This window comes from Prionailurus bengalensis, chromosome D4 (genome assembly GCF_016509475.1).
Source record: "Prionailurus bengalensis isolate Pbe53 chromosome D4, Fcat_Pben_1.1_paternal_pri, whole genome shotgun sequence".
NCBI classification, from domain to species: Eukaryota; Metazoa; Chordata; class Mammalia; order Carnivora; family Felidae; genus Prionailurus; species Prionailurus bengalensis.
In genome coordinates this window covers 76180338-76196107 of record NC_057359.1, presented here as the reverse complement: position 1 = coordinate 76196107, position 15770 = coordinate 76180338, and the positions used below count along the sequence as shown (strand labels likewise).

At 50.0% G+C, this 15770-nt stretch overlaps 1 protein-coding gene across 1 annotated transcript in view; it reads right to left on the bottom strand.

Annotated features, from left to right (window-relative positions):
• Positions 1 to 15770, bottom strand: part of PAPPA (pappalysin 1) — a 243399-nt gene that overhangs the window by 59635 nt on the left and 167994 nt on the right. The window contains exons 11-14 of the mRNA XM_043566322.1: positions 13706 to 13819; positions 12663 to 12798; positions 10141 to 10354; positions 987 to 1155 (exon numbers count right to left, since the gene is read on the bottom strand). Of these exons, the coding sequence (XP_043422257.1) occupies positions 987 to 1155; positions 10141 to 10354; positions 12663 to 12798; positions 13706 to 13819 (633 nt within the window). The remainder of the gene's footprint in view (positions 1 to 986; positions 1156 to 10140; positions 10355 to 12662; positions 12799 to 13705; positions 13820 to 15770) is intronic.

Below are 15770 nucleotides of genomic sequence, written 5' to 3'. Positions count from 1 at the left end.
TTCCATGAGCTCCTCTCATGACTCGAGGGCTCTCCCTGTGACCAGTGTCAACGCCAGACTCCAAGCCACCACCGAGTGGGCAGCCAGACGACCTTTATCAACCATGATCTGACCACATCACCTTCTTCAACAGCTCCCTGCTGCCCCGATAAAGATAAACCTCAAACTTCCTGACCAACCTAACAGGGCCTCACACTGGTGGATCTTGCTTGCCCGCCCCCCAGCCTCATTGCTTGGACGAGTTCTGGAAAGAAAGAATCGGTCTGCGGCATGCTGTTTCTCACCAACAGACTTCCATCTGCCATCTCTGCCTGTGCACAGAGCACCGATTTCTCCCTCCCCAGCCACACACCCTGGTGCCTATCTATCCGGTGCTTTTCAAGCCACTTCTTCCAGGGTGAGGCCCTCTGGGCTTCTACCACACCCTGCACTTGCCTTTACCCGTGTTTCTCACACTGTGAAGTCATTCCTCACTCCTTGTCTGCTCCCGGCAACAGTCACTAGGCTCCTGAAGAGAAGGAACTAGGTTTATCTTAGTGACATTTTTTTTTTTCCTCTCTCTAGCACCTAGTACAGCATCTGGTTCCTGGCGAACAGATGTGTTACAATCTGTTTTACAATTACCATGAATGAGCGAACACCTCATTGTCGGAGGGCTCACCTCTTTCCAAAGCAGCCCCCTCAACTGAAGCAGAGCTCTGCCTGGGAGGATGTCATTCCAAAATGCTCAGCCTCTGGTTCTGCAGGTTTGTAACCCTCACAAAGACTCCGATACAGGTTGTGTGGAACGCTACCTTGCACGGGAACCATTGTCTTAGAAATTCCGGACCGGTGGGTTGACTCATTCAATCCACACATATTTACAAAGTATCTCCTGTGTGGCAGCACTGTCTGAAGCGCTGCGGATTCAGCAGGGGACACGCTCACCGTCCGGTCGGCCTCTCCCGGGCTGGAGAGGGGACCCTGAGCCCAGCACCTGCACACACCTGGCTCTTGATGAGCTCGTCATCCCGCTGGATCTGGAGCACGTAGCCTGTCCGGCAGCTCACGGTACACCGGGCGCCGTGGTAGCGGTCGCTGCTGGAGCAGTTGAGAGAGGCGTTCTCCACCGCCAGCTCTGGGCAGTCAGCGGCCTCACATGCGAAGTGCACACAGCTGGGGAGGAAAGGAACAGGAGGGTCAGAGGGAGTTTCCCTGCAGGATCACTGCATGCCAGCTGGGAGGTAAAAAGCTCAAGGCGTCCCCCTCCAAACTTTTGGGAGCTGAGACAGAGGAGAGGGAGAGGTGCCGGCTTTGGTGAGGAAGACTCTGGAGGCAAGGGCCACAGTGTATCACAGGGCATGGTTTATGGAAACAGAGAAGCCAGGGTTCAAACGTGGCAGAGAGCTGTCTGTGTTATTCATCTTCAAACCTCACAGAACCTCGGTTTTTCCATCTGTGAAGTAGGGATCATGATCACAGCAAGTACACACTGAGTCTCTCACGTGCCAGGCACCAAAGACGAACAGCAGACTCTTCGTATTCTGTAGCAATACTCACTTTTGAGGGCGGTGGTGAGAAATCAGATAGGTCAGGAAAGGCACAGAGCAGAATTCCCGGCACGTAAAGACACTCCCTAACTGGCAGCTAATGGTATAAACAAGTCTATGCTCTATAACCTAGAAGCTGTGTGACTTTGGGCAAGGTACATCACCTCTCTGAGCTTCAGAGCACTCTCAGATTTGGCCGACCCATAGGGTCATGAGACCCAACTGAGGTGCTGATTGTAGAAGTCTTTTATAAACTGTAAGGTGACTTCTGGATTGTCAGTAAAGCTGTTCAATGATCATGCCTTGCTTCTTGGTGTGGCTGCTGTTCTAATCTTGCTGTCGATTTGAATTCCACCCATTTCTCAAGTCTGTGCTCCATGTAAGTTTGCACAGGAAAATTTCCCCTGTATTCCCTGTGTTCCCAGGGGAGATCCCTGGCAGGCCTTCTGCCCTCCTTTCTCTGACTGGCCTCACGCTTCATGCATTGAAAGCATGGGGTCCGGGTACCCACCATGTGCTGGAATGTGTGCTAATCCTTAAGGAAATGGAAATATAAAATCCCTGTACTGCATGGTCTTTCCCCTTATGTTTACTGTTACACAGACACTCAGTAACTTTAGCGACTATTCACTGATTGCTTATGTACATGAGCTCACTCCATGCTCACAACACCCCTATGAGCTAAGTGTTATTCATTTTATAGCTGGAAAAATCGGGGACCGGTGAGATCAAGTTACTTCTGTAACTTCCCACCCAGATGTGTGGCTCCAAAGTCCTTGTTGTCAACCTTGCCCCTCACCTGGACTAGAACTTTGCTGAGGGTAGAGATAATGCCTGTTTCATCTTGGCATACTTGGGGTACTCTGCACTGCGATAAAGATGCTTTGCATATGGTAGGTGCTTCTTAGTAGCAAGAAACAAGTGGGGGGGGGGGGTCTTGCAATTGCTGTTAAGCACTTTGAGGAGGCTGAGACGTTCACCGGGAACACAGAAAGCTTGTAGGGGGCAGTTTTCTCTAATGTTTGCCTCTCTATGTCCACACCAATGACGGCCACAGGGTGTGCACAGAGAGCTAGGTCTAGATGTGCACTCAGAGCCTCAAGGCTTTCACTTTCCTGTGTTTATCTAGGAGACAGGGAGTAAGTGGTGGCCAAACCAGCTTAAGAAGAATTCACAATTTTTTTTTCTTGGTCCCCATTTCAGGATACCCCACTGAGGGTTTTACAGGAAGATAGCTACCCATCTCCATGCTCTATGTCCTGCTCAGAAGTATGGGGAGAATCAAGGGGTAAGGGTGGGGGTATGAGCTAACAGCCTCCAAACATTACAAATTCACTTTTTAAAATACTCGGAAAAGGGAAGCGTTTGAGGCTTTAGACCCACACCCACGCGGGCTTTGCAATCCCCACATAACCCCCTTCCCAAAGGCAACGCGTGAGAGGGATTAAGTGACACTTGCTGAGATATTCGATTCTCCGCCCTCCTTTCTACCCCCCCCCCACCCCCGACAGTCTCCCCTGCATTGTGCCATGTGGAGGCCTCCAAGAGACTATAACTCTGGAGTCAACGCAAGGGCTCTGACACCAAACAATGCATCTGTTCACGGTGTGTAAGCGCCGGGGGCAAGAGCCACATGGTTCCAATTTAAATAGATTTACTCTGTAAGCTACCAGCTCCTGAGCTAGTCTTCTGACCTATGCCTTACAGTGCGGCCATGCTCGCTCTGTGCTCCCAGGATGACGGCCAGGGGGCTCCGGGCTGCTCCGGGCTATGGGGCCACAAAGGTAAAAGCAGCCTGTACCTGCTCCCCACCCCCATGTCTCTGCACATTAATGTTCCTCGTAAGAAAAAGGATAAACTGAAACAATGGATTTCCTACAGTGGAAAAGGCACAGGACTTAGGAACTGGGCAAATCCGGCCTCTACATCCAGGAATGCCCCTTATCGTTAACCTTGGAAAGTTACATAGTACATTGAGCCTCAGTTTTCTCCTCCGTAAAATGGAAGTAAGAAGGCAATTTCTCTCTCAAGAGTATCAACAGGGTGACAGGTCAGCCACTCATTCATCTATTCCACAGACCTCGGGTGGGGGCCTCGATGCACACCAGACACTGTTGTAAACCCTGGGGATACATGAAAATTCCTGCCACCTGTGTCTTTGAGGAAGAAGGACATGCACCCCAGAAAAGTCATAAAGAAGCCTATTTCAGGCACAGAAAGGGCACTAACAAGGAAATTATAGAGGACGACTGTTGGGGGTTGGGGGAAAGGCACCATGTGCAGATGGGTCAGGGGGAGGAAGCCTCCATGAAGAGGGGACATAAGAACTAAGACCTGGATGAAATGAAGGGATAAGCCAAGCAGAGGTGTGGAGCAGAGGGAATCCCAGGCAGAGTAAAGAACACATGCAAAGGTCCGGGACAGGATGGAGCTCAGTGTGTTTGTATAATAGAAAGGCCCATGCACAAGAAATGCTTTGGAAACTATGATATTGGCAAGAGAAGATGGTTTCTCTGGCTCTCTCTGCTGTAGAAGGAAAATATCCCCCTGGTACATGAGTTATCTGACCAAAAGGTTTCATGGCCAAAAGAATAGGGTAGCACTGGATTCATGAGAAGTCAGTTTTCTTTCTTTTTTTTTTTTTTTTTAATTGCAGGAATTCTCCGAACCTTGATGTGGATTTCCAGGAGGGGCTAAGACACACATCATTTTCCAAATTCTGATAACCTTTTCCAGTGTGTCATTTCTGGATTAGTGTCCTCCAGAGAACACTGTGGGGACTGAGGCATCCCTGCTTTTTTCAGCACATCTGTGCATACCTGGCTCACAGGCTTGAAAACAGGGAGAAAGGGGGAAGGGAAGGGAATCCGTGCCAGGTATGAGCCCCTGTGTTTTACCTACATCACCTGATGTGCATCCTCACCATAACTTCTTGAGGTAGTACAATTACTCCCATTTTCAAGAAGAGGAAAGTGAGACTCAGTGAGTTTAGCTGGCTGGCCAAAGGCGCTCTGTATGGACAGAATGTCAGTGCTGTTGTGCCGGCCTGCCCCCTAAGCCCCTGCTCTTCTCTTTGCATTCCCATTAGCTGGAAGGGTTGTATGAACACATTGTCCAAAAATGATAAACATTACCCCAAATACCCCTCCCAAATAACTCCCTGACATGGCGCTGTCATTTCTAAAACACAAAAACAAAAATCAAAACAAGGAAAACAAAAGAAAAACCTCTGTCTTCATTTTTAAAAGGGGGCGGGTGGGGCTCCTGGGTGGCTCAGTCTGTTCAGTGCCCAACTCTTGATCTCGGCTCAAGTCATGATCTCATGGTTCATGGGTTCAAGCCCCTCATTGGGCTCTGCACTGATGGTGCAGAGCCTGCTTGGGGTTCTGTCTCTCCTTCTCTCTGCCCCTCCTCCACTTGTGCTCTCTCTGTCTCAAAAAATAAATAAATAAACTTAAAAAAAAGTCTTTAAAAAATGGGGGAACGATTTAATACCCATGATGGGCAACAAAAATAATAAAAAAAGAAGACACTTCTCGGAGTAAGTTGGCTAATACAAGGGATGGGGGAAGGGGCTTTTATCAATGAAATTCTCACTGGTGGGTAAAAGAGGAGACACACATCCCCCATACAAAGATATGTAAATATGTTTTCCATATATATAATATATATTTAATACGTTTACTTATAGACTCAAGTTTCGTATAGAGGTATATCGTTCAGTGATTCAATAGCCAACCCCCAACTGCTGTCCCCTCTGCCCAGGGAAATGGCCCCCAGTCATGCATAACAGGATCCAAAACTGCTCAACCAGGATCCAAAAGACCAGCACTGGAAGAGCTGCTGAGGGTACTGTTCCTGGCTGTGTCCCTTGACTCTTGGCCCAAGTCCTGTAGCTACGCCGTGGGGAAGGGGGATAATAATAATCCCTGTTTATAGATCACTGTGGGTTACCTCAGATGGAGACCACAGAAAAGTCAGCATGTCCACACTGGAATGAATGGAAGACACTCGTGGCACCTTCCCAGCGCTGCAGGGTCACTGGGAAGGGAGACTGAGACAGTGATGAAGATAGGGCTCCTTTTTCCCTTCCGGGGAATGCAGCGACTACTGGAAGGGAATACTGAAAGGCTCTTGAACCCTGGAATCCTAGAAGCCAGAGGCAGTGGCCCAGGGGTGATGAGGCCCGTCGGATGCCTGCAGGGTGGGGACAGCAGCGCGTTGTGCGGGGCGCCCAAAGGAGGGGCGGCTGGCTGAGCAGCAGGTCACTACTGGCGCAGGTGGCCCACGGCACCGACCCCATCGTGTCTCCAATCTGCCGATGTCTTTACTATGAACACTCCTGACGTTTACATGTTGGCAACTAATTACAGAAGAGGATTAACGGGGGGCAAATCCACGTTGTTTGTGGCCTCATCAGGCCCGTGTGGCAGGAATCTTGAAACTTCAGATGAAGAGGAACCTGCTTTGCCCCAGGAGGCCTGAGAACTGGATTCTGATGCCAGTTCTGCTGCTAAGTGGCCGGGTGGCCTGAGGAACTCGCTTCCCTTGCCAGGACCTCATGAGAATGTAGAACCAGAGAGTCTCTTAGAGGCTTCCCAGCTTTCAGGGACCACAGTTTTAAGGAGACAAAACAATAGAGGTATCTAATTTCACAGCCCTTTGGAAAGGGGAAAAACAGACTTTGATAATCCCAGTTATTGAAATGACACAGAAGCAGAGGAAGGCCAGTAGACATCTGACAGGAATGGAGATTAAACAACATCTGGGAGAAGAGTCAGGAGCATCTGGTACCTTCCAAGAGACACACATGCTCAGCCACAGCGGTTCCATCTGCAGATGTGTCCCCCAGACCAGCGACTCCCAACAAGCATTTTGAGAGGTGCTGATCCTTGTGGGCTGGCCAGTGTGGGGGAGCCTGTGGTCTCTGGCCATGAGAGGCTTCTTGCTGGGCTCCAAATCTCATACACGAATTCCTATAGAGTCATCTGATGGGATGGATAGTCACCTGTGGGCTCCTGGCAGTGCACAGACTCCGGGGATCGTTGTAGGCATATCAACTCACCCCCACCCCACCCACAGTCTAAGCCCACACTGGCTACAAGGAGTCAATCTGGCCACAGGAAGAATTTGTTTCCTCCTAGAGTTGGCTTTCTAAAAGTTAGCTCTCTATCGGAACTGTCCTTCTCTGGGTGGGCTGGCATGGGGGAGTGGGAAGAGTTTCAGGTAGAAGAAGGAAGGAAGGAAGGAAGGAAGGAAGGAAGGAAGGAAGGAAGGAAGGAAGGAAGGAACAAATGAATGAAGGGAGGGAGGGAGGGAAGGAAGAAGGAAGGAAAGAAGGAGGGAGGAAAGGAAGGAACGAAGGAAGGAAGGAAGGAAGGAAGGAAGGAAGGAAGGAAAGAGAAAAGAAAGAGGAAAGGAAGGAGGGAAGGAAGGAGGGAGGGAGGAAGGAAAGAGGGAAGGAGGGAGGGGGAAAGGAAGGAAGAAAGAAGGGAGGGAGGAAAGAAGAAAGGAGGGAGGGAGGAAGGAAGAAAGGAGGAAGGGAGGAAGGAAAAAGGAGGGAGGGAGGAAAGAAAAAAGGAAGGAGGGAGGGAGGAAGGAAAGAGGGAAGGAGGAAGGGGGAAGGAAGGAAGAAAGGAGGGAGGGAAGGAAGGGACAAATGAAGGGAAGGGAAGGGAAAGGGGAGAGGAAGAGAGTACTAATTGTATAAGCACATGGCTCACTGAATTTTGTAATAAACTGTTCAATTTCTGTTTAGAACCACAGGATAGATAGATAGATAGCATACGTGTGTGTGTGTCAGACACACAGGAGCCTCGATCCATGGTGTGGCTTTCCTCACTGAAGAAGCCTCTTAACCCACTCACCACCATCACTACACGCCCCTGTTGTCCCCGCTTCCCCTAGGTGTGGAGCTGGGCTTGGGCTAGAATCCCACAACTGGACCTCTCATTTGAAAGCTGATCCTGTTTCCTTGGGCCTCTGAATTTATTCCGAGTGCTGCACCGGGACTGGAGACCCTTGAATCTAGGTCAGAACCCCCGCCCGAATGGATTTTGCTGTGGTGACGCTTCTCCCAGGGCAGCCCGCTAGATATCATGCCGCTCTCCGGAGAAGAGAAGGAAAATGAGGAGGGAGAGGGTGGGAGAGGAGGCAGAGTGGGCGGAGAGGGAGGGGAGACAGCAAGAAAGAGAATCCGTGGGGTGGGGATGAGGGAGGGGTGGAGGGCTGGAGGCCGGGAGGCCAGAACAGCCCCTTTCACTACCTGGGAACCAGCTGAGAGTCAGCGGGCCATTTCTACTAGAGCCAGCTGAACTGTGTGCTATAAAAAGTGGTGCTATTTACCTTGGTGTTCTGAGAATGGAGAAAAACATCCCACAGTTTTTTACAGTTGTTGCTTATTTCTCTTTTCTTCCCTCTCAGTTTGTTTGTTTTCAGGCACATTTATGCAGTCCTGGCTATTTGGGTAAATGCCTCTTCAGCTCTCCAGGGGCAGCTGCCTCCTTCTCCAACCCCTCTTGCCCCCTCAGAGCACTCGGGTGCGGGGTGGGGGGGTGTCCCAGCACCCCCAGCCTTGGCACTGGGGGCTCCACCCATCTTAGCCTGGTCCGCGCTCAGGGCTGAGCTGCTGAGACCCTCAGAGCCCCAGCTCGCTCACGTCCCGCGGTTCTTGTCACGAAACGCTCACACATGAGCATTCCTGACAAGTCCTCTCGTCTCCTAGACGTGCTTGGCTCTGTTGAGCGCTTGGCTCTGGTGGCTTTTCGGGGCACACAAAGCAGGATTTTGCCTCCTACTACCTGGACCGCCTTGACTCACCCTCTCTGTCCATACCTCGCAGGACAAGTGTGATAACAAAATAAAATAATGAAATAAGATAACGAAACACATGTTGCTTCCTTTCCCCTGCATCTCACCCCTCCCCATTCTTGGGAACTACAGACTGTTTGAATTGGAAAGAAGCACAGAGAACATTCGATTCATCACCATCATCCCATGGATGGGGAAACTGAGCCCCAGAGACATGGTATGACTGGCTCACAGTCGTACAACCGGTCAGAGATGCGGCAACGCTTTGTCCCCGCTCAGTGCTTCTCAGTCACGAGTCCAAGAACTCAACAGATATTAAACAATTGATTTGTTTCTGAGGTTAAACACTTGTAACTGTTTACTTCGGACAAAGGAACTGCTAATTAAGAATTCAAAGAAGCCAGTTGTTGGCCTCAGTCAACTTGCCCATGGTCCCGGTGGCTGGTTAAGGAGGGGAAAGCATTGCAGAAAAGGTCTAATGGATTTGCATTTCCCATCGACATTGTTTCCCTGGGTTCTGAGAATTAACTTATTTTTATAGTCTACAGAGCCAGGGATGAAAAAGCCCTTTTAGTGTGAAATATAACAGTGGGTGATATTTAAGGAGCTCTTTTGCCTCCGAATGATTGCGACAGATTTTGCACAACAGAAGCTAGAGACAGTGGGTGCAAAACAATGTGGGTTTTGCAACCACCTTTTGTGTCCCCTGTGGTGGCAAGGGCGTGGGAAAGGCAGTGGCCACCACCCCCTCCGCTTTCCTCTCCTTGCTCCCAGGTATACAGGGCTGGACTGGATTGCCTTTCAGAGCGTCTCACTCTGGGGGAGCCCACTGGGACTCCCCCTGTCGTACTGTCTCCTTCTGGATCTCATTAAACAAACGTGAGAGGTGCTGTGTGAGCCTGGACCCACCCTTCCCCTTTCGGGGCCCTGGAATCCTAGAGGGTAACACGGGCGTTTGAGACACTCCAGATGTACCCGATGATCTCCAGGGCTTCTTCCAGCTAGAAGAATTTCATGCAGAGAAGCCCCACTGTCAGATCAGAAAGTGGCCATAAATATTCTGTATTAATACATCAGCCTTGCACAGTGCCTAACGGTCTACAAGAGGACTTTCATCTACGGCACACCATTCAGCCTTCATGACCACCCGGTGGGGTAGATATCATCCTCCATTTATTCCAAAATAGGAAAGGAAGACTCAGAAAAGTGAAGTGACTTGTCATGGGCACACAGGCAAGAAGGGGAACGTTCAAGCCCAGGTCAGAGTATCACCAAAGCTCATATTCTTTCCAGGAAAACACCATGCTCTCTTCTCATCGGACCACTAGACCACTCAAGGGCTAGGTTTGGGGAAGATGGAGAGATTTCCCCATCACTGAAACACACAGTAAGCTGAGATGAAGCAAACAGCAGTCTCCCTCCAACCGCCTAACTATTCCAGTATTTCAGAGCTGGAAGAGAGCTAATCCACCTGTCTTGTCTTTGTTCAAATGCGGATGCTGAGGCCCAGAGAGGGAACGCGATGTGCACCATGCAAGCAGGCCACTGTCAGCGCCAGGCCCGTGAGCCAGGTGAGGGGGTCTTTCCACCGCCCATTCCCGCTTCCCTCCCTCACCCCTGGAATCCGGAGATGCACAGGCCTCCCAGGCCCACAGGCAGAGCCAGCCAGAGGCCAGAGGATGGAGAAGGGAGAAACACGCAGACTTTTTATAGCAACACACGCATCTAGGCAGTTCCAGAAGGCGCCCATCTGCTTCTGGCTACAAAACGGCCCAGGGCGATCAGACCCAGGGTCCCTTACCTCTGCTCGGCAGGGCTGTAGGTCTCCCCTCTCTGGCAGCTGCTCAGGGTGACGGGGTCAAAGTTGTCGAAGGAGCGGAGGGCCACCCCCGAGATGGCGACCAGGGGTGAACTGAAGCTCACACGTACCGCCTGGCTGTGGTAGAAGGGCTGGCTGAGGTCATGCACCACAGGGATAATCAGGGGATTGTTCCTGCAGCTCAGGACATGGAGGCCTGTCAGGAGAGACAGAGGGCCGAGGGGCCAGGCTCATTACTCAAGGCCAGTCACGCCCTCCCCAACGGGCCCTTCCCGAAGCCCCCAGACCCTTTCATGTCACTGCACAAAAGCACCATTGGGTGGCCAGTGGGGATTTTGAGTTTGATTGAAAGTTTCTTTGTCTGCCTTTTTCTCTTGGTTCCAAATCTTTCCAATCCCTTTGCCTCCCTGCCCCCTAAGCTTTCTTGTCACCTAGCGCCCACAGCCTCTCTCCCTCCCCCAATGGCCACCTCTCAGACTAGCATCGCTGGCCCTGACCACCCTCCCACACTGCATGAGGGCTGGATGGTCTGAGTTGCTAGTTTTCAGGCTGCCTTCCCCATCGGCCATAAAGATGGTGGAAATAATTCACAGCAACACGCTTTCCAGAGTAAGAAGCCTGCTCTCATGTTTAATCCAGGAACCGGGGAGCAGCCCTGTGAGGTAGGGACCTCTGCACTGATTCAGCAGAGGTAAGACTGAGAAGTGAGGGCAGAAGGTGGTTTTCCAGGGGCACATGGAGCAGCCAGCAGGGTAAAGTCTACATTGAACCCAAGCTTGCTTCAGCTCTCGGTTCATTCTAGAACAGGGAGCAGGTCCCCAGGCTTTGAGAAGGAAGGGAGAGGGGCAGGGAGAAAGGGCACACCCAGAAGAGAGAAGGGGGCAATGGGGTGGGATGGAGTTGGAAAGGCAGACACTGGCTTTGGTGTCCAATGGACCTTGGTTCCAATCATGGTTTAACCTGTCTCTGAGGGGACTATCACATCCTAATGATGGGACTCCAGCAAGCTCCTCAAACTCAGTTTCTGCCTCTAAAATCAAGGATGATTCTAGGCACATCCCAGCAGGCCTGCTCTGTTGGGATGTTTAGCTCCCAATCCAGAAGGGCCCCTGCTGTGGTCACTCAGAATGACAAGCGCTCCATGGAGGCGGGGGGGGGGGGGGGTGGGGGGGGGGGGTGGGGGGGGGGTAGCAGGATGCTGAGGACAGGGGACACTACAGGGAGGGACAGGGACACGTGCAAACCTCAGACATGAAGCAGCTTCTGTGGGCTGGACTTTCCCCACTCCTCAGAGCCCTTAGCAATGCCAGGACAGCTATGAAAATATTTGCTTCTCACTTAGGGAAATTTCTCAGGCATCCGGATAAGTCCAGAGGGGTTTTCTTTCTCCTTCCTATTAATATGTCCCCCCTTTGCCTCTAAAACTAACTAAATAAATAAACATAAAAACAAAACAAAAACTCTCCCTGCCCCCTTGGCTTCTGCTTGACCTTGCAATGACCCCTTGCCTGCTGGCTTCATACAGGTCTTTGAAATGAGCTCCCTGCAGAACGGTGCAGGCAGGGGTTTGAAGCCCGAGCTTCTAGGCCAGCCTAGAATTCCAAACACCTGGCGAGGCTGCCCAGAGGTAAACTGGAAATGTGGGAGGGGATAAGAGGACATTCCCAGTGCCAGCTCCTGTGTGGGGCATAGTCACAACAGTCCTAAGTAATACCTCATTTAATATCTCGTGATTTCACTGTCATGATAAAGTAGCACCGTGGTCCCTACTGTGCCTAAGAGGAAAGTAAGATGCCAGATGAGGTGCTCGGAGGTCAAGAAAAGCGTTCACCTTCCTGCGCTGTGTGAGCGGAGGGACGGGAGTCAAGCCTGGGCTGTCAGCTCCCGAGCTGGGGCTGTGTCCCGTGCACCATGCATGCGTGGGTGTGCAGAGGGGTGTGCATGTGACAACTTGACAGTGCTGGTCCCAGTTCTCCCACAGCTGCTCAGCAGGTGGGACCTGACTCTTCTGCCTTCCCACTCCTGACACGGACCTTGTCTTATTCCTGCTCCTACAGGGAGCACGGCTGGTTGTGCTGGAGACATGGCTGCCATTGTCAGGCACTAAGGGACACCTCCAGCTACAGGGTAAAGAGCCATGGCTACAATTCCAAACACCTGGCTTCTCCACTCTTCCTGGTCGCTGCCATGTGACCGTCTCTGGGTCTCAGGGACTGACACCTGGAGGAATGGCCTTTGTTCAGTCTCCTTCCCAGGGTCTCTTGAGGATCACATGGGGTGCCTAAGGTTAAAGGTGCCTCGTCAAAGGGAGCTGTTGAAGGGAAGACTTTGGCAGTGGCCCCTTATGCCCATATCTGCCAGATCTAGGATTCTCTGGATTTGGAGGGCAACCAGAATGCCAAACAGAGAAGCAAGAAAGAGGAAAGGGGAAGGAAGAACGAGTTCTCAGCTGCCCCCCAGACCACCCCTGGTACCAAGGGCAACATGCCTGAGAACATGCTCACCCAGATCGTGGCTCTGGTCTTTGGTGTCAAACAGCTGGACACTGATGGTCTCCTGCTTCTGGTCCCCATAGTATGTCCCATCAGTCACCAGGTGGACAATGACAGCAGCAGCAACCATTGGCTGAGAAAAGTATGCCTGAAATGCAGGAGACATGGGAGGGTCCCTCGTGAACTCAGGCACATGGTAGGGAAGCAGCCGTGGGGCAGGGGTTTCAAGGAGAATCTTCCATTTCAGGGACTGGGACACTCATTGTGGGGCAAAGAACCTCACAGTGAAGAGCACAGGCTCTGAGGTCAGAAACTCTGTTCCATCTGGGTTCTGCTCTTGCTGAGCTGTGTGACCGTGAGTGGTAGCTCTGCCTCTCTGGGCCCTAATTCCCTCACCTCTAAGTGATGTATCAAGTAAATAACTGTATCACAGGATGATTGTGAGGCTCCAATAAGATCATGGGAACAAAGTGGCACAGACTAAAAGCACAAAAGAGGTATATTATTTGTCATTTCTCCATGCTAGCCTCTGAGACAAAGCTAAGTAAGACACAGCCCTTGCTTTTCTGCAGACTATGAAGCTCAAAGTAGGTCAGTAGTGTGCAAACCAAAAGTCACCATAATCCCTAGTCAGGAAGATGGACCCAAAGACAGCAATATAATACCATGTGACAAGTGCCATCCAAATGATGACCAAACATGTACAGGATCAGAAGGGAGAGAACAGTCACTTCTCTCTGTGGGGATCAGCTAAGACTTCAAGGAGGAGAAGACAATCTTAAAAGGCATTGAACAATGAACAGAAGGTTCCAGGCATAGAAAACTTATCCAAAATCTTTGTCAAAACAAGAATGACTAGGGGCACTCCATGAGCAATGAAGGTATTCTATTTCAGGAAGCATCCTACTGCTAAGTGTTTTGTTCCTTGTCCTTATAATTAACACCCTCAGTGAGGAGACAAACCATCTTGAGAAAGGGTCACAGGAGTTGGTGCTTCCTGGGGGAGGGGGGTGGTCACTGCTGGAGATTCTAAGGCTCTTCAAGCTTTGGCTTACCCGGAGCCAGAAAGTGGTCTGAGCCAGCTGGGAGTATGGGTAGCTGATGGTACAAGGGTACCAGGCATGCTGGGAAATGCCTTCACTGAGATCTATCACCTTGGTTCGACACACCTGAAAAAAGATAAAGAAAAAAATGTTTTCAAGGGTCTGAGAGGTTGGATTAAGTTCAATTTGATACATGTTTCCTATCCATCTATTTTTTTCTTAGCACCACAGGAAGAAACGGGGATGCACAGATGGGGGTCATCCATTCCAGGAGCCCACGTCCTAATGTAGAGCAGGGAATCTCAACACTGTGAAGGAAATAGCAGATAACACGTTTGGTGGGAGATGCAACAAGGACATTCTCATGGGGACAAATCCTGCAGGAGTTGACATTTGAGTTGGGTCTTAAAGAATAGACACAGGGGAAGGGTATGGCAGATACAGGGAGCAGGAACAAAGGCTTGGAGGAAAGCAGAAACCCAGAATGCTTAGGCTGTGGTAAGTTGCCTGGTGTTCTTAGAGCTTGAGCAAATTGGCAGAAAAGGCAGGACAAGGGGTTGGATCTCACAGTCTTGAATACCAAGCCAACCAACTTAGAACAAATCTGTAAATCGTGTTCAGAGCTGTATTAAGAATAAAGAAAAGACTATGACAGTATGAGCCTATCCTCCAGTGGCCATTCCCCCTACATTCTCAATGACATATGTAACAAATGGTGGTTAAAAAAACACGAAGCAAACACAGACAAGTAGAATTCTTCAGACTTAGGAGTTTCTTGTGTATTCAAATATGATTTCATTCATTGGTTCATTCATTTATTCTAGTCCTATTTATTGGGAAACTGCTACGTGCCAAGCACTCCAGGACAAGACAGATGCTGAGGGGCTCGCAGTTGACAACATGTGCACATAGTTATCACGTAGGCACACACAACTGTAAAGTAGAAAACAGAAGAGTTCTATGATGAAAAAGGGTAGGGACAACAGACTTGTTCGTGAGATGGCTCAGGCCTCTTGCAGAAGGCCATCCCACATTTGTGTTTTTCCTCTGACCTCTAATGTGGTTCCTCTCTCAAAACTCCCCTGTGGATTTGGGCCTGTCATTCCATGCATGCAGGGCTCAGAGGACTTATCTGCAAAAAAAGGCTGACCTAGAAGATGCTAAGGCTCTTAGAAGCTGTGGAAAAAAAAAAAAAAAAAGATAGTATCGATCATAGTAAACAATAATACATGTACAACAAAAAAGAGGGGAATAAGAAAAACTATATATAAGGATCAAGGATATCTATCCCAGCAATATCTGTAGTAGCAAAAGACTGGGAATAGTTTATATGTTATCTGTTGGGGAAGTGATGCATCAAACAAGAAATATTCACGTGACATATTTTTATACAGCAAAAGACTACTAAGAGGCCTGAATTAGATTCATACACAGGGATGATACTAGAAATATTCAACAACAGGTCTGGTATGGGTCCTGGCCACTCAAAATGGAAGCCCTACTCCTGAGTTCAAGATAGCAATGGAGAGATTGCAAGAAGCATAATATTGAGTTAAAATAAAAAGAAAGGAATGGGGGTGGCTGCGTGGCTTGGTCAGTTAAATGACTGACCCTTGGTTTTGGCTCAGGGCATGATCTCACAGTTTGTGGGTTCAAGCCCCATGTGGGGCTCCGCGCTGACAGAGCAGAGCCTGCTTGGGATTCTCTGTCTCCTCTCTCTGCCCCTCCCTTTCTCTCTCTCTCTCTCTCTCTCTCTCAAAATAAACTTAAAAAAAAAAGGAACGAAGTGTAAATGGACAAGTACAATATGATGCCATTTATAAAAATCACACAAAGCGAGGGACAGCTGGGTGGCTCAGATGGTTGAGCGTCCAACTCTGGGTTTTGGCTCAGATCATGATCTCACAGTTTTTGTGAGTTCGAGCCCCACATGGGCTCTGTGCTGCCAGTGCAGAGCCTGCCTGAGATTCTCTGTCTTTCCCTCTCTTTCTGCACCCCCCACCCCACTCACACTCTGTCTCTCTCAAAATAAATAAACTTAAAAAAAAAAAATCACACAAGGCAAAACCATATATTG